General features: G+C 46.4%; 2 protein-coding genes and 2 non-coding genes across 5 annotated transcripts; 3 read left to right on the forward strand and 1 right to left on the reverse strand.

Moving 5' to 3' along the window:
- Positions 1-658: 658 nt before the first annotated feature.
- Positions 659-11,517, forward strand: PWWP3A (PWWP domain containing 3A, DNA repair factor). Of its 2 annotated transcripts, none has more exons than XM_030032222.2 (15): positions 659-772; positions 1,484-1,526; positions 2,010-2,105; positions 2,372-2,463; positions 2,824-2,894; positions 3,323-4,345; positions 4,934-5,053; positions 5,494-5,564; positions 6,056-6,132; positions 6,660-6,720; positions 7,237-7,312; positions 7,440-7,490; positions 7,946-8,376; positions 9,319-9,407; positions 9,649-11,517. In XM_030032222.2, the coding sequence occupies exons 3-15, from the start codon at positions 2,049-2,051 to the stop codon at positions 9,725-9,727; spliced, it is 2,298 nt and encodes a 765-aa protein (XP_029888082.1). In that variant the 5' UTR covers positions 659-772; positions 1,484-1,526; positions 2,010-2,048; the 3' UTR covers positions 9,728-11,517. The 2 variants fall into 2 exon arrangements, with proteins under 2 accessions (XP_029888082.1, XP_029888083.1); XM_030032223.2 differs by having other exon boundaries at positions 700-865.
- A 531-nt stretch (positions 11,518-12,048) lies between these two features.
- On the reverse strand, positions 12,049-12,121 carry TRNAF-GAA. Its single transcript has one exon. It is a non-coding gene; the product is annotated as a tRNA-Phe (tRNA).
- A 209-nt stretch (positions 12,122-12,330) lies between these two features.
- Positions 12,331-12,404, forward strand: TRNAN-GUU. The gene has a single exon. It is a non-coding gene; the product is annotated as a tRNA-Asn (tRNA).
- A 173-nt stretch (positions 12,405-12,577) lies between these two features.
- On the forward strand, positions 12,578-16,599 carry NDUFS7 (NADH:ubiquinone oxidoreductase core subunit S7). Its single transcript, XM_030032263.2, has 8 exons — positions 12,578-12,673; positions 13,010-13,046; positions 13,351-13,419; positions 13,877-13,994; positions 14,702-14,881; positions 14,966-15,012; positions 15,804-15,892; positions 16,391-16,599. Exons 1-8 carry the CDS (start codon positions 12,658-12,660, stop codon positions 16,486-16,488), a joined length of 654 nt encoding a protein of 217 aa, XP_029888123.1. The 5' UTR covers positions 12,578-12,657; the 3' UTR covers positions 16,489-16,599.
- Positions 16,600-17,191: the final 592 nt, after the last annotated feature.

A 17,191-nucleotide genomic window follows, 5' to 3' on the forward strand; every position in this document is an offset into this window, starting at 1 on the left:
ATACCACCATTTATTTCCAGGCTCTGGACAACTAAGCGCGCGCTCTGTCTGCCTGTCTGGGGTGATTTCTGTTGTCCGAGCACCGACGCAGATCTCCCGCTTGTTCTGCCTGTCGCCTCTTGGTGTAAATACGCACCAGGCTTTTTGAGCAGGGCCTGTGTGACGCAAGGACGCTTGGGCCTGCGAAGTAGTTTAACCTAAAAAAAAAAAAAGACAAATCCCTTGTAAGGTTGAATTAGAAAAAGCGCCTCTGAGTAACCCGCAGGCGGAAGGGCTGGGATGAGCCTGGGGGCCGCGGGGCCTCTGGGGCCTGCCGGGGGGGGGGGGCAGGGAGCTCGGTTGCCGCACCCTGATGTCACAGTGCAGCTCTCCGACAGGACTACGTCACCGCCACCGCCCCGTTGCCATGGCGCCCGGGATACGCAGGGGACGCACAGGTGCCCTGACGTCACCGCCTCGGCGGGAAGGGGAAGTGACGCCGCTGGGCAAGGACGCTCGGCAGCGGGGGCGGGGCGTGCCCCGACCCCCTCCTTCTTCCAATAGAGGGAGAAGCCGAGGGGGCGGAGCAACCGGAGGAGCGGACGCTTCGATTGGCCGGAGAGTTGTGTGTTTTGGCGGAGGGAAGGCGGCGTCCTGAGCGCGAGCGGGGGTCGCTGATTGGTTGTGTCGTTGCCGGGAGGGGAGGCCGGCGCATGCGCAGACGCGGGCGGGCGGGCGGCCGGATATGGAGGGAGGGGGCGCGACGCCGCTGTCCGCGTCGGGCCCGCGCACGGTAACAGCCCCCCCTCACACACCGGGACCCTGAGGGGCGGGCGGCCCGGAGCCTCGCACCAGCAACGGGGAGAGGGTGGACCGTCCCCTCATGGTGGGAACTCGGGAGGTGGGGGGCGAGGAGGGGCGGCCCGTCCCCTCATGGGGGGAGCTTGGGGGGTGAGGAGGGGCAGCCTGTCCCCTCATGGGGGGAACTTGAGGGGTGGGTGGGGCGAGGAGGGGCAGCCTGTCCCCTCATGGGGGGAGCTTGGTGGGGCGAGGAAGGGCGGCCCGTCCCCTCGTGGGGGGAACTTGGGGGGTGGGTGGTGAGGAAGGGCGGCCCGTCCTCTCGTGGGGGGAACTTGGGGGGTGGGTGGTGAGGAAGGGCGGCCCGTCCTCTCGTGGGGGGAACTTGGGGGGGGGGGGTGAGGAAGGGCGGCCCATCCCCTCAGCGTGGCCGGAAACCCCCTGGCTGGGGGCACCGGGGCTGCTTCCCCCACGTCCCAGCCCTTTCCTCACAGCCCTTTCCTCACGGCGGGTCCTGTTGAGGCGGTGGAAGCCGGGGAGGGGAAACCCGGGCAGGGGGAGCGGGCTGAGGTGGGGGCTGTTGGGAGCTTCAGAGTTTCCCTAAACGGCGTGGCAGTGACAGGCTTTGTGCCCCTGCCCCAGGCCCACGGGGTCTGGCGCTTCAGTGCAGCAGCAATATCTACTTCTTACTATCTTTCGGTGGCAGGACCGAGTTCCAGCGCGCCGAGGAAACTTGAGTCTTCGGCTTTGTAAGTACAGGAAGATTTTCTTGTTCTTGAGGGGTCTTTCTTAAAGCCTTTCAAGTCTTTAAGAAACACGCGAGGACTCTAGCTGGTTCACGCAGGTTATAGTTGTAAACTACACATAAAAATTGGCACAGCATGGCATAATTTGTCGGATGTGACAAGTGGTCTCCGTTATCAGGATTTGGTCATAGGGAGCTGCAGAATGTGCAGGCCCACAGCAGCATTTTTTTTATTTATTTGTGATGGTATTTTCTACACTTACATGTTCAGTAAGATGTTCTTATGTTGCACAGCTATAGAAAGATACACTGTTAGGACTTAATTTTGGAGAATGCCTGCAAGGTAATATCAGTCCAGTGATCTCGAAGGTAAAATGATACATAATTGTAATAATGTGTTCTATTTAAGTCCTCTATTTCTTTAAAAAAAAAGGAAGACAAAAATGGACCAAGTGTTGGGTAACTCTTTTATTTGCTTTTTCTTCAGAGCACGCTGGGATTTTCCTTTTCTGTGTGAAACACAGTCATGACAGAACAAGAGTATGTTCTTTGCATGTGGAAGAAGCGTTTGTGGCCAGCGAAGGTAAAGCAGATGTACAAATGAGGAAATGTTTGTGGTTATAACTTAGAAATGGATGAAATGGAGCAGTAAGAGTGAGCTCCAAGTAAACACGTATATACTTTAAAAAAGAGCTAATCTATAGAGATCCTAATACTGCAACCAGATGCCATGGAATGTCAGTCTGTTCTGTGCTGTTCATACTGAAAATGTTTTCACATCAGATCTATCCTAGAATCTTAACAGACTTGGTCAAGGATTTTAAATGCAAGTTTTTCTCTTTAATGTAGGTTTTGTGCAAAACTGGAGTTGCTGGGAAGACATCTGTTACTAACGCAAAGGAGACTTCTTTTAAAGTTGAAATACTTGGCTTGAAAGAAGAGTTAAGTATCCTTGTTACTGTCATATGTTTGCACTCTTAGACATTAAAAAAAGTAGCTCCTTTATCTGAAGATATCTGTGAAATGAGATCATTGATTTACAGAAGGATTAGATGGCTATCCCAAAACCCATTGCCTTTTTAGAGCTGGCCATGTAGTTGTCTCATGGAACATCCATAAACAACATGCTGACTGTTAGCTCGGGCGTTCTTCATGTGGTGGTTTTTTTTTTTTTCCTTCTGCTAACAAGTATGGGATTTGGGGAAAAAAGTACTGCAAGTTATTGCCAGATGAAAGCAGTGTTGTGCTGTTAGTAGTGCTTAACACTGTGATGTTTTCAGTCAGCTTTGTTGTATTTTCAGGATTAGTGTGAACTGTGCAGATGCTGTACCACTGAAGAAAGAATGTATAGAAAACATTGCCTCTAACTTAGGTGAGGATATGTCAAAACATTTGCTGCCTTGTATGTATTCTGAATGTAAAATATACACAGAAACTCAACCTGGGGGACAGTAGTTACATATTTCACTTATGTATTTATTGAGGGTTTTTTTTGCATTTCCTCTCCCCTCTTTCCATTCCATCCATAAAGTTTGAAAACAGACTAAACGTTATCACAGCTACTTTTGCTCTTCCCTTGTGTAGTGTGTTGGAAGGAATGGTGAAGGAACTTGTGTGTACTTCCATCAAAATAAGGCGTTGGAATCTTGCACTTTGTGTGTCTCTATATTCTTTGCCTTAATCACAGATGATTTAAGTGTTAAGTTGCATCTTAAACAGAAGATATACTATAAATAAAATTTCTTATTTCTTATATACAAATAAAGATTACTGCATTTATTGCATGTTGTTCTTCATCAGATCAAAGGAATGATTCCAGTGACGCTGTGGAAGAACTGAAATATCGCTGTTCTCTTAAAATTGCCCTGGATATTTTGAATCAAAATGTCTCACCCAGACAAGTACCACCTTCAGAAGAGGGACCAAATACTCCGTTATCCCAGGAGAACAATGCAGGCGCTCTCTCACCTACCTCCTTATGTAGATGCCAATTGCTCTTTCACTCTAAGGCAAAGTTGGAGCCTGAGACTTCCAAGAAGAAAAGAGAACAAAAAAATAACCCCAGCCTGAAGACTGATACAAAAAAACAAGACCAGAGAGGTTCGTTCATTTTGGAGGAGAGTGCTAAAGCAAGTGAAAGTGGAACAAACCCTCCCATATGTGGTACTGGGGACTTGTGTAGTACCTCAGACTTGGATAGTCAAAACTGCAAAGTACCAGAATCAAAATCACTACCAAGGCAGAAAAAAATCAAGCCCGGATTGTTGACAAAGTCCAAACCAGAAAATAAAGTCTCGCTTAAGCCAAAGGAGGAAAAAAGTAAGCAAGGAGGAAAAAGACCAAGAGGTGCAGGATCACCTGTATCGTGTAGGAATGATTTCCCCAAGGATCAAGCACAGCCGCTTGCTGAGGAAGGGTCTCCTCTGTCTGTCCCCTGCCAGTCTGACAAAGTGGTACCTGTCAGCAGGGCAAACACCAGGAGTCAGCCTAGAAGGACGTTACTGGATTCCTCTTGTAAAAGTGCCTCAGATGACTTGGAAAAAAGCATCAATAGTGAAAGCGAAAGTCTAGCAAAACAATTAGATGGCAGAAAAAAGCCAGCAAGTTTAAAACAGATTAATGGAGAACGAGACATTGGTGCAACGGTGTCCTCGTACAGAAAAAGGAATTGCCCTGAATCTTCATCTGGGCCTTCTAACCATGGGACGCTTTCTGATAAAAAGGAGGAAAATAAGCATAAAAAGGAGGAAAATAAGACTACTTCACATGTGGTTATAAATAAAATAAAGCAGTTTCAACTGCCTGACTTTGAGGAAGATGAAGGTGGGCATATCACTTGGGGAAGGGAAAACCTCATCCCATTTGATCGTTGAGCACTGTTGTTCTCTTGGAATGTTGCATTGCTTTTGTGAATGAGGTTCTTAAATTGCTGATTTTAATTTTAAGTTTTGGAGAAGCACAAAATGCAGTTGCTCTAATACTGGCTAAAAACTAGTGTGGCATTTGGGTTGTCTGGAGTTGTTTAGGGTATTGCATTGAAAAACTGGACTTATCTAGTAAAGAGTAAGAATTACTGCTGACTTGCTAATTTCACATGCAGGTGGTTTGGTTTTTTTCTTTACTGCTATCTAGTTAGTGTGCAGGTCAGTGCTGAGATGAAATGACATTATGTAAAGGAGCAGGCTGGTACAGAGTCCTGAAACCAGCCTGTTCTTGTTGCTTTCCCTTTTTCATCTTTTATTCAGACTATTAGGCCTTTACCTAGGCAGAGAATTGAGAGTGTGTGTGTTACGGTGACTCACCCTCCTGTGGGGTCACTTCCATGGTCGTGTGTTTCACCTGGTCGGAAGCTGATACTTTTTTAATCACTGTTCCACCCTTACGAATGCTGGTGCTTGCTGCTGTTGGCAGGACTGGAATTGTCTGACCTGTCTTCAAAGGTAGTTTCCTCAGAGAGTCTCTATCGCATCTCAGCACTAGTAGATGAAGAGGAGGAGGATGAAGAACTTCCTAGTATTTTATCACATCAAGGTGAGACATCAGTGTACCTATATGACACTTTTTCACCCAAGATTGGTGTGCCCTTTTAGGGTACATGTGCTTCTAGTTTGCTGACAAGCCTTGCTAATGAAACCTAACCTTTCTAGAAAGTGAATCCAGCTTTGTTCAAGCTTGGAATAAAATGCATTTCTTGGATGCCCCAGAAAGGCATTTTGAAACAGAATGAAATGCAAATCATTGTGAAACTGGGCAAGGGCCTAGGATTGAAATTTCTGAGTTCCTGTATTCAGAATTATGTGTGCTGCCTTTTGCGGGGGCGGGGGGGGGGGGGGGTGGATGCCCTGTCACCTTAGTTGAAACTTGTAAAAGCATTGAAGTGAAACTCCTGGAAGGAGGCTGATAAGAGAGGGCGAGCTAACTGTCTTGTCTCGTTTTTTTTCAAAGAAAAATTACTTTATTTTTCATCGTAGAACCACAATCAATTGAAGAAGGGATTTTGGTCTGGTGCAAATTGCGAAGGTATCCTTATTGGCCAGCAGTGGTAAGAACAGCTCGCTGCCTTCTTAGAGTGATATTGCAAGGGGTCTGATAAGGAGCAGCTTACCGAGTTCTTGAGTGTCTTTTGCCCTTCTTGACTCGTGTAGAGCCGCACATGTTAAAGATCTTCCAGTACAAGCATTCCAAAGATAATAGAAGTAAATTTACGTATGACAAAAGCACATAAAAAATAAATGTGGTTAATTCACACATGTTTATGTCGGAGCAGAGGATTACTGCTGAGCCTTTATATCTTGTATCATGAATTAGGGTTGTTGTACCCAACTAACAAAAGAAAGAGGATGGGTCCTTGTGCACTACCAAAAATGCTCCATTGGGGTAACTTGCTATTCTTGCCACTTTAAACTTAATTTTTTGTATTTGTGTAACTTCCTGTAAGTATGGGGTGTACTGTATAATATTGATGGAAAATGTTCCTGCTTTGTAAGGGTATTAGGATTTTAGGATGCTAATGAGACCTTATCCTTTCAACAGGTAAAAAATGTGAAGCGGAAACACAGAAAGGCATGCGTGCTGTTGATAGAAGGGAATACAAATGACAAGAAAAAAGGGTAAATGTTGTGGGTCCTGATCATGTTCTGAACTTTCAGTTTCTTTTAGGCAGTGTCCTGTACTCTCTTCCTGGTACAGGGCAATTACATGTCAGTTAAAACTAAGGTTGATCTGGAAGGGAGGGACCAAGTAAGGTGAGGATTTGCAGGTGTGGGCTAGGTGCTTTATCGTGCTGCCACTTGAGACAGGCTGGCATTCCTGTGAACAGCTGACGCTTGTGTGAGGAATAAAAAAAAAAGGGCTGGGGACCCAGCTAGTGGTTTGGTTTTTTTTTTTGTGTGTGTGGTGCCTAAACTTCTTGGAAATGCAGGCCTGCCTTTAGTTTTGTTTTAAAATGAGGTACTTCTCATTCGTTAAAAGATTCTATAGTTTTAGCTCCAGCTTCTTATGAAAACCAAAACTAGTAAAACCTGCGTTATGGATTTGTTATGAAACCTAATTTTCAGGAGGGTGTACAACTGCAGTGAATAAATAGAGATGCAACTCAACTACCTTTTTTCCCTAACTGTGTTTCTTTTGTTTCAAGTTTCTCGGTATCTCTTAAGAATCTGAAGCACTTTGATTGTGAAGAAAAGCAGGAGCTCATAGTAAGTACTACCAGTAACATGTAACTGCAAGTGTATACATGTGTTGGAAAAAATAAAGTTGTGTACACAATGTATAACTGACGCTGGGGGAGGAGTGTGGTGCAGCTGGCTACTCTGGGTTTGTTCGCGGTTCTCTGTTCTCTCTCACTCTATTCAACAAAGTAATTAAACATAATTCATGCTCCACAAGATGGAGAATAATATGGGAAGGGGAGCCCCCAACACCTTTTTCCATCTCAGTGAGGCTGCTGCTAAGAACACTGTGTATGTGGAAGGCAGGCAGTTGCTTAGGACTCTTACTGTGCTTTCACTTGTGGGTTTTCTACATACAACAAAGCCACTCTGATGCTGTGTGACAAAGTGATGGCAGAAGCTGAATTTCAGGAGAATGCAGAAAACTGCAAGTAAACCTTGATTCATTATTATTAGCTGTTTCTGTTACCTGGTTAGTGTCCTAGACCTAAGAGCTTTAATAGGCTACTCTTTTTAGGACTGTAAACAGCTCTTGTTTTGTAGGAACGAGCCAAAGAAGATTATCGCCAAGAAATTGAGTGGTGTATTCGATTGATTTCTGACTATCGAATTAGAGTAGGTAAGTAGATGAGTCGGATAATGTCATCCATTCTGATATACGTCAGAAAAAAGATAATGCCAAAACTGTCAGCTTTGTTTCATAGTCTTAATTGAACTGATAAATAACCCTGTTCTGGGCTTCTTAGGTTGTCATTCTTTTACGGGATCCTTCTTGGAATATTTTGCTGCTGATATCAGTAAGTGAATTCATTATCTTTTATATTCCTCTCTTAGTAGGCAAGTTTAGCTCTAATGTTTACACGTGTGTGTTGAGTTAGGCATCAGACCCAGTGTGGGGCTACCATTAAAATTACTACACACCATTATTGTACTCTAAGGTTTTTCAGTCCCACAACAAAAGTTAAATAAATATTGATTGTTAAAGACAACTGGGTAACTGGTTACTTCACGTTGTAGAGAGTTCATTTCAGAGCTCCTGTCAGAGTTTCAACTCCCTAATTTTTTTTTTTTTTTTAAGGCAAAATTAAGATTTTGGTAGTGGTGTTTTTTTACTGTCTTTAGTAGGGGAGGAAGAAAAACTTCTCTCTTATCAAGGAAGTCACTTATTTTGTATTTGTTTATGTAAGTATGTATGCGAGAGAGCCCCTTGTTTTGTGTATTTAAATATGAATGATTGTGGCTTTTCTTTCAGGTTACCCAGTTAGAAAAGAAGGTTATCAAGGTTTAGTCCAAATGACCTTTCCAAATGCGGCAGAGGAAGATGTTGAAGAGTATTTATCAGAAACTTCACCTCAGAAGCCCTCCAAGAAACTTCTTCCTGACAGAACAAGAGCTGCTAGAGATAAAGCGAATAAAAAGATAGTGGAGTTTATAGTGAAGACTAAGGGGGCCGAAGAGCATCTTTTGGCTATTTTGAAAAGCAGAAAACAATCCCGTTGGCTGAAGGAATTCCTGAATTCAAGGCAGTATGTGACCTGCATTGAAACATATTTAGAGGATGAAGAACAATTAGACCTTGTAGTGAACTACTTGAAGGAAGTGTATCGTGAAATAGATGCTAAAAATCTGCATCAAATAAGTGGAGATGGAATAAAATTTATTTCAGATGTCCTTTTGCCTGAAGTAAGTAAATACGAAAAGCTGAGAAAAGTAAACGTAGAAGTAAGTAAGTAACACTAGTGTTACCTGATTCGAGTTTAATGACTGCGGAGTGTTCCCTGGGAGCTGGGTGATGTTTGAGCCAGGCAGGTATATTCACACCTGCCTGCCTACCAGCTTGGGTCACAGTCCCTTCAGCTCAAGGGGCATGAAACTGTGTGTAGTTTCTATGTATGTCTCGGGCAAAGAATATTAAGATCAGTGCAGGAGGCCCTTAAGTCATGTTCATGGGCTGGTAATCAGAGAACAAACATGTTTACATTACATGTTGGAGAAAATAAATAATAAAGCCCCAGTATTAATCACTGTGTGCTTCCTGCGGGTGCTGCAGATGTTGGCATTAGTAGGCTGGCAGGGTTAGGGGTGAGAGGTGAACCAATGTAATTCTAAGTGCTGATTTTTTTAAGCCATTAGCACAGAATGGAGAAGCTTTAGGTAGTATGATGTTTTTAAAGGCAGATTGATTGCTTTCTGGTGTATTTTGATTACTTCTGAAACTCTTCAAAGCTTTGGATGTTTTTTTTTAATTTGGCAAGTTATCTCTGGATTTTCTTGGGTTCTTTGTGTGTGTTGGGGGGGTGCATTGTTTGTTTTTACAGTTGCACTTTTAGATACTTATTGTTGTTAGGATAACTTTCCTAGGAAAACATTAGTAACTTCTGTAGAAACAAAATTACTGTGAAGAATATCTTAATCTGGTTATAAAAATACTCTCCTGGGAATGGTAAAGGACAAATCTGTGTTATTTATTTAAGAACTTCATGTACACAACAAGCAGTTTCACTCAATTTTCTAAGTGATTGAGGAACCTTATTCTAAAAATGGGCTTATCTACTGAGACAGTTTCAAATCGCTTGTAATTGAGCTTTTGTTTCGTGAGTATAAATGAACTGAATACTTTTATAGGCCATCATTTATGCGATTTCTGCTGTGGATGACATAGATTACAAGAAGGCAGAAGAGAAATACATAAAAGGACCATCTGTGAGCAAAAGGTATCTCTTTAGTATTCTCTGAATTTTTCTTACTAGTTTACTGTCTATATGGACAAGCGTTGAGTATAAGGGCAGGAGTTCAGTATCCTCCCTTCTGTAAGGCAAGCTTTCTCATTGTCTAAGTAACAAAACGATTAAACCTGGGAAACATTCTTGCTGAGTTACTGTAACACACTGCAAACTGTTTAAAATGTTAAGATTTTTTTTTTTTACTATAGAACGTCAATGTATTTCTTTTCAGGGAGAGAGAAATATTTGATGAAGAAATTCTAGAAAGAAAAAAGTGCAAGACCAAACCAGCATCTGCAGACAGCAGCTGAACAGTGGTACAAACTTTCCCAAGTTATACTGGCACTGAGTGTATATAATGAAGTGGTTATTTGTATAAAATGTGTAATTCTTACTTTTTAAAATCCATGTGTATGTCTTCAAAGCTGTAGTCACTATAATGCTGTATGACTGTCAGATACAGTTCTATCTTCAGTCCTTGCTCTCAATTCTGCGTACTGGAGCTGCACACTGCTTCCCTTGGTCTTGCCATGTTGAACTGCCTGTAAAAGACGATGCAAACCGCATAGGAGCGCTGTGGGTGTGCGGCCGCCTCGGTCCTCATCTGTTCAGTGCTCTTAACATGGAACTTGCAAAGACTGCAAGTGTTTTGCAGAGCTGCTTGATACAACACTAAGTTCTATATTGATTATTTTGGCCCAATGTCTGACAAAGGAATGGCTATTGTTCTCGGAGAAACATGTACTGGTAAATTATGTAGCCGTGTATTGACTCATGACTTTACTGCTACTGAATGTATGCAGGTTTCCTGTCTGAAAATGTTTCCAGTGGGTTGATTATTTTTGCTTTACATGTCTCCCAACATGTGAGAAATAAAATTGGTACCTAATGATGCAATCTGAATAACAAAGGCTTTGTTTCTGTTGATAGGACAATTGTAAAATTCAGTGGAAAAGGAATCAAATGTTTGCTTAAAAAAAACCCACCAAAAAGTATTCATTTTTCCATTTAAAAGTGAAACCATTTTGAATGCTGTTTTGTTTTTTGAGGCCATGATTTTAGGAACATTTCTGATTGTCTTTTCTGTCTGATTTAAATATCAGATTTAATCATGTGTAGTTCCCTCCCCCAGCTAAAGGTGTAGCATATTGCAAATTGCCTTTGACAGACTTGCGGTGTTATTGATAAGTATTTAATGATAAAAGCCCAATGATTAGTATTTTTCTATTTTATAATGAAAGTGTGATCTACTCGCTTGTCCAATAGAAGTCAAGATGATTTGAAATTAAGGAAGAAGTTTAAATGTACATTGGGATGCTGATGTGTATTCTGGCTACAGTAACTATCTGAATATATTTTAATTACTCTGTACTCTATAATGAGTTTCAATATGCGTTTGGAATCCTTTTTCACGTTATCAAAGGGACATTCACAAGTACCTAAACTGTAGGAATAGAACAGGTATTTAATTGGATTATTCTTCATTTTTCATTAAAACCTGTGAGAAGGGATAATGCATTTTCTGCAACAGTATAAAAATTTGATGGCAGGTTGGTAGAGTTAATTCTGGAGATGCACGTGGCACTTACAAATGGAGATGTGGAGCTGTTTCAGAATGCAGAAGCTTCCACTTCCAGCCCATGAAGCTGGGTGCTGTTTGTGGTGATTCAGAGATTGGCATATCCTCAAGGTTCCCCCTCCTTTAAAACTTAATCATGTCTACACTTCTCAGTTAAAATTCCTAAAGCACTGTTGAGATCCTTCTTCAAACTGTTGCACAGAAGCAGAACTCCCCAATCACCTTACCTTTATCTCAGTCCTTACTTTCCATACCTTTCAGCTAATGCTATCTTAGTTTAATTCAACACGGATGAATTCTCATTTTAAAAATCATAAATGTGTTCTTCTGCCTAAGGACAACTAAGAGTATACATTGTGTTGAAGCACACTAAAATGTTTACATCTTTAAAAACCACTTTCAACTTCTGAACCAGCTGTTAAAGGTTACTTACAGTACTCCTCGTACCTTGAGACCAAATTCAGTTTTGTGATGTACAGAATTATGTGGTCTTAAGTCAATTAAAAGTTGGATGAAGTGAAACTCAAAGGCTTGTCATTACTTTTGTTCAAATATGCTCATTTATTTCAAACACCAGTTTTAAGCTGTGGTCTGCAGTGTGTGCAGGGAAACACTTCAACCTGTATGTTTCATCAGGTGAAGATTATTTTTGTATGTCAGATAAAAGCATAGTGTCGCATTTCAGTGTTGTAGTTTCACATTATTAAACATAGGGGTGAGTACAAGAAAGCAAACTTACTGTTTTCTGTTCTTGTGCTTTATTTAAAACAGGTACTCGCATACATCATCTCTGCCCAGAGCAAACGACTCGTTATGGTTGTCCAATTTTAATGGATGCACCTTCCTTCACCTGAGTGGCCGCCTCCCATGCGCAGCGTTCTATCTGTACCTGCCCGTGCTTGTTTCTAGGACATTAAAACAACTTGGAGCACCGTTTGGGGAAGGGTGCCTGTGCCGTGCATTCACCGACGCCTGGCAGTCCCGGGCTGGGGGGGTTAAGGGAGAGCTAGCGGCCGGTTTTGCAGCCCGAGTCCCAGCAGGAAAAGAAGTAGCTGCCGAAACCCGGGATCGAACCAGGGACCTTTAGATCTTCAGTCTAACGCTCTCCCAACTGAGCTATTTCGGCTGCATGGGAGCGGCCTTTCCCCCCCTCCCGTGACCCCCCCTCCTCCTCGGTGGGGCCGGGGCGACCACCGGGCGGGGCGGCGGGGCGGAGTGGGGGGGAGAGGGACACGGGACGTGGGACACGGGACACGGGAGCGGCGTGCGTCGGCGAGCACCGGGGCGGTCCACGCTGCCCACAGCGGCGGGCGCGGCGGCGGCGGCGGCAGCGTGGTCTCTGTGGCGCAATCGGTTAGCGCGTTCGGCTGTTAACCGAAAGGTTGGTGGTTCGAGCCCACCTAGGGACGGTCGCTTCTTTTTCTTGCGCGGCCGGTCCTCCGGACCCCCATCCGCGGCACCGGGACCCCCCCCCCCGCCGCTTTCCCCCCCCCCCCGCTTCCTTTTACCGCGGGCCGGGGCAGGGCCTGGCGGGTGCCCGCGGAACCCTCCCAGCCCCGTCCCGCGTTGCCCGCCGGCGCTTTGAGGCGGCGTACCGGCTCCGCGCCGGGCCGCTTAGCGGGTGCACCGCGCCCAGAGGTTGCCTGAAGGGCTGCGGGCGAGATGGCGGCGCTGGGCTGTGAGCGGGGCCGGGGCCTCGGTCCTCTGCGGAGGGACCGGGCCGGGGGGAGAGGCCTGGAGGGGGGCGACCTGGGCCGCGCTGGAGGTCCCGGAGCCCTGAGGGGGGGACCGGGCCGGGGGCTCCGGGGCGAGGCAGGGACCGCAGCTCTCCCCGGGGAAGCGGGCTGTGAGGGGGGGGGGGGGGTCCCCGTCCCCGTCCCCTCCGGGACAGCCCAGGGCTCGTCCCCGGGACGGGCGTCCCACGTCGAGCTCTCTCCCGGGTTCGGGCCGTTCGCCTTTCCCCCGGTGAGGGGCTCCGGCCGGAGCTGAGCTCTCCCGTGCTCTCTCGTTGCAGGTCTTCGCCTCTCTCGGCGCGGAGTGCCGGCCTGGCGGTGAGGGCCGGGCCGGAGGGCGCTGGGTGTCCGTGGGTGGGAGCGCTGGTGCGGGGCGGGGGGGGCCCGGGGCGATGACCCCCCCCCGATCCCCCCCCTCGCGTGCCAGGGAGCCCCTAGCGAGCTGGGTCGGGGTGGGTGGGAGGGTTGGGTGTTCAGCGGGGTTCTCTTCTCCTGCTGGCTTTGGTCAGAGCGCTTGCTTTCTCCGTTTTTTGGGGTGGCTCAGCTCCCCGCGGGGGGGGCAGCGTGGACAGCGGTGGGGGCTGTGTCACACAGAGGTGCGATGGGTTTTCTTTTTTCCCAGGCCGGGTGCCGTGACCTCCGTTCACACTCAGCTGCTCCATCAGACACCAGTGGCTGACCGCCCCGACAGGTAACGCTGGTGCTTCAGGGCAGGTTCTTGGGCTAAGACCTTCCTCCCGTGGGTGGGGGATCCCGGGTGGTGCAGGGGAAAAAAAGGTTCTGTTTGCTGTAGCTCTGTCTCCCCACGCATGACGATCTTTTCCGCGCTTCACTTCTTAAAAGCCAGGATTGACTGGCAGGCTGCTGGCAGTCTGTGATGAGCCTGACGGGCACGCTCCGTAATTTGGGTACTGCGAACAGAGGGACTCTGCCTGAGCAACAAAACCCCACAGATCTCCTCACAGTGGGGGGAAAAAAAAAAACCCTGTTATAAACACAGTCTCCAGCGGTAGCAGAGGGTGTGAGATTGTCCATAAGCAATGTACCATGGATTCTTTATGGGATCACAGCTGCTCGAGGCTAATGATTGTATTCTGCAGTTACGCTTAATAATTGGAGACTGATACTACTGCGCCGTTTGTCTTCAGCTCTGTCCAAGTCCAGCAAAAGAGCTCAGCTGTTGTCCAGAAAAAATCCTACGTGCCCACTAGCAGGGGCGAATATATTGTCACCAAACTCGATGACCTGATCAACTGGGCACGAAGGGTGAGTCGCTGAAACTGTCGTGCTCACTAGGGAGAGAAATGGTATTGAATGCTTTGAGGTGCTGGTGGGAATGGATTTGAGCCATCTCCTCCTCAGGATAAAAATAGGTTCAAAGGTCTCCACAGGGAAATAGCCAAGTTTCTTGGCTAGAGGTTGACATTTGGGGTGCTGTGTCATAGTGGGAGAGAGAAGAGACATTTAATGTGAGGGTGGTGCAAAGCAGCGCAGGCTGCCTGTCTAAACAGAGCTGTCCTTCAGTAACGAGCAAAAGGCACTTTCTGGTTTTACGTAGTCCTTGTAATGAACAGCTGCTCTGTGCGGTGGAGTGACACTGCCCTGAATCCAGTGTGCTCTGGCTGAGCTGAGTTTTCCCTTCTCCAGCCCTTGTGTGGGGCTTCTGAGGTGGCTGCTTCAGCAGCGTGAGATGTCAAGGGGAGAGTCTACGGCTTTGGGTGCGTTCAGCATCTCTGAGGCCGCAAATGCACTGATCTCCGCGGATCTGTTTCCCTGAAACTGTGGGTTTTGCTGTCCCGTGTAATGGCAAACACCATTTTCATTTATGATGCTCTGACTAAACAGACCTTGAAACTTTTCTTGTTCTGTTTCCTTTTCTGTCTGATCAACTCTTGTTCTGTGAGTCACCTGCCCAGGGTCTCAGCTCCTGCTTTCAGCGTTCTTACCCATAAGCCGCGTCTCTCCTGCTGCAGAGCTCCTTGTGGCCGATGACATTTGGCTTGGCGTGCTGCGCCGTGGAGATGATGCACATGGCGGCTCCCCGCTACGACATGGACCGCTTTGGGGTGGTGTTTCGAGCTAGTCCCCGGCAAGCTGATGTCATGATTGTGGCTGGCACCCTGACGAACAAAATGGCTCCGGCTCTTCGAAAGGTACAGACTGCGGTGGACACCTCACACATGGCTGCACGTGCTGGATGCAGGTGGAAAGCGGTCTGAAATGTCTGTGTTCTGCAGGTGTACGACCAGATGCCGGAGCCTCGCTACGTGGTCTCCATGGGGAGGTAAGTACCAGGACATCCTTATCTTCCAAGGGAGAAATCTGGTGTCTCTGCTTGAGCGGGGAGATGAAGGGAGGGGAACCCGTTTCTCATTTGTATTTCCAACCCCTTAAATTATATACAGAGGCCTTGTTACAAATGAAACGTAAAGAATCCCTTTGATTTGGGTGAGGATGATGATGTCTGTCAAGTCACCGTGAACTGCAAAGTCTTCCCAGTGAAAGATTCTGGGGTTTTTGCGGCTGTCAGAGTCCAGAATCTCAGAATTTGCATTTAGATGAAAGCTTTCAAGATGCTTCTACTGTGCAGCATGAAATCTGCGCTCTGTGGAGCTCTGGCATGATGGAACTGACTACTTGTTTGTCTTCTGGTGCTCCTGGGGCCGAAGGGCGGCCATTTCACCAGGGCCTGGAGGGGACAGAACGAGTTCTAGAAATGCTCTGTACGGGTGTGGCAAAATAAAAAAGGTTTTGCAGTAGAGAGGAAGGACCCTCTGAATATCTGCTTTGTAAGAGTAATGAAAACGGTTCAGTTTGGTTTGATTCAGCTTGAAACGTAACAGCCTGTGAGCGTAGCCTCTGCCTTCCAGCCAGGGCTTGTGAAGAAGCTGAATGGCCACGGTGTAAACCTTGGCATCCACTCCATCCCTTCCTTACTGTAAAATCTGTCCGGTGGCTCCTTGCCTCACAGCACTCGCATGCCAGGTTCACCTTCTCCTTTGCCTCCTGCTCATCTTTCCCGTGGGCTGTTGAGCCGCATTTAACAAGGTGCTGAAACCCACCCGTCTCTTGCAGCTGTGCCAACGGCGGGGGTTACTACCACTACTCCTACTCCGTGGTGAGGGGCTGTGACCGCATTGTGCCGGTGGACATCTACGTGCCAGGTAGGAAACACAGCTCTGCGTGCCGCGGCGCTAACTCGGAGCAGAACAGGAGTGAAGTTAATTTTGTATGTTTCGAAGGTGCTTGGTGTAGTTTTTGAAGATCTTTCTGTTTCAAATTGTGTTGCTGAAGTTGCAGATGTTTCAGGAAGATCTGCCTGGGGTTTCCAGTAAGCGAGTGGAGCTCTGGTGATGTCACTCGCCAGTAATAGTTGTGTAAAGTGTGGGCTGTAGTTTAGTCAACCACATAATCTCCTGTGAGATACCACCTTGCTTAAAAGCAAAGCCTTTCTACATTTTGTAAAGGCCTTTTTCAAAAAACACCATCAGTTGCTTTAAACTAAAGGAGCCCTCTTGCTTTTATGAACTCTGCAGCCTGAGACATACGCGAAGCCAGAGGGAAATCACAGCCTGCTTTGGGGTAAAGCTTGTCGGTAGTTCTTCTGCTGGCTACATTTCAGTGCAGCTAGCAGCCCTGCGGGCTTCCTTTTTCTCCCGCAGGTTGTCCACCTACTGCTGAAGCTTTGTTGTATGGAATCCTGCAGCTTCAGAAGAAAATCAAACGGGAGAAGAAGATTCAGATCTGGTACAGGAAATAGTCTCCTATTTATGACCTTCCCACTACTGCCCACCTGGGGCACTTGCTTGCATTTGTACGCACAATAAATCTGTATTCTCACAAGCCTTCCAATAAACCTCTACCTGGTTAAGATGCTCTTCTGTCTTTAATATATCCCTGTTATCTAAAGTGTTTTTAACTCATTTAAAAACTGCATTAAAAAGCAGGAGTTGAATTTGATAACATTTGGTGTGGTGTTTTCTGGTCTGAATAGCCCATGAGGGAAGGAGAATGTTTGAAGTTACCTATCATGACATAAATGCCTTGCCAGAAACCTAGGACTTGCTCTTCAGCTTTGTTGGGAAGTTTTGAGACCATCGCACATCCAGGTGAGCCCTGAGGCCTCCCTGAGCTTGTCTCTTACTCGCCACCTGCTTTTTGTTTATAATTCCTACAAAGGATCTAATAAATCCTTTCTATCTGTGTGCTCAGTAGCCAGAAATTAATTATATTTCTGTAATGTAAGTAAATAATAATGCTTAAAATCAGACTATGACTAATAAAAATGAATGCTGCAGCACTCGTTAGCACAGTAGGAATAAAGCAGCCCATGGCGGGCTTTGGTACTGGATGTGTCCCAGGAGCCTGGTGTGGTGTTCTCCTGGCAGCCTGGGATGAGGAACAGTCAGGGCAGAATTACACACGCACTTTTGAAAGACAAATAAATTGCTCTGAAACAGCAG

The sequence above is a fragment of the Aquila chrysaetos genome, chromosome 12, assembly GCF_900496995.4.
Source record: "Aquila chrysaetos chrysaetos chromosome 12, bAquChr1.4, whole genome shotgun sequence".
Taxonomy (NCBI): domain Eukaryota; kingdom Metazoa; phylum Chordata; class Aves; order Accipitriformes; family Accipitridae; genus Aquila; species Aquila chrysaetos.

Bases quoted from the DNA above. Each gene is read 5' to 3' on its own strand.
- PWWP3A (XM_030032222.2), top strand. From the start codon at position 2,049: ATGACAGAACAAGAGTATGTTCTTTGCATGTGGAAGAAGCGTTTGTGG. The intron at 2,106-2,371 runs GTAAAGCAGATG...TCTTTAATGTAG, and splicing joins AGCGTTTGTGGCCAGCGAAG to GTTTTGTGCAAAACTGGAGT. The intron at 8,377-9,318 runs GTAAGTAAATAC...ATACTTTTATAG, and splicing joins CAGATGTCCTTTTGCCTGAA to GCCATCATTTATGCGATTTC.
- NDUFS7 (XM_030032263.2), top strand. The intron at 13,995-14,701 runs GTGAGTCGCTGA...CTCCTGCTGCAG, and splicing joins TGATCAACTGGGCACGAAGG to AGCTCCTTGTGGCCGATGAC. The intron at 14,882-14,965 runs GTACAGACTGCG...TGTGTTCTGCAG, and splicing joins TGGCTCCGGCTCTTCGAAAG to GTGTACGACCAGATGCCGGA.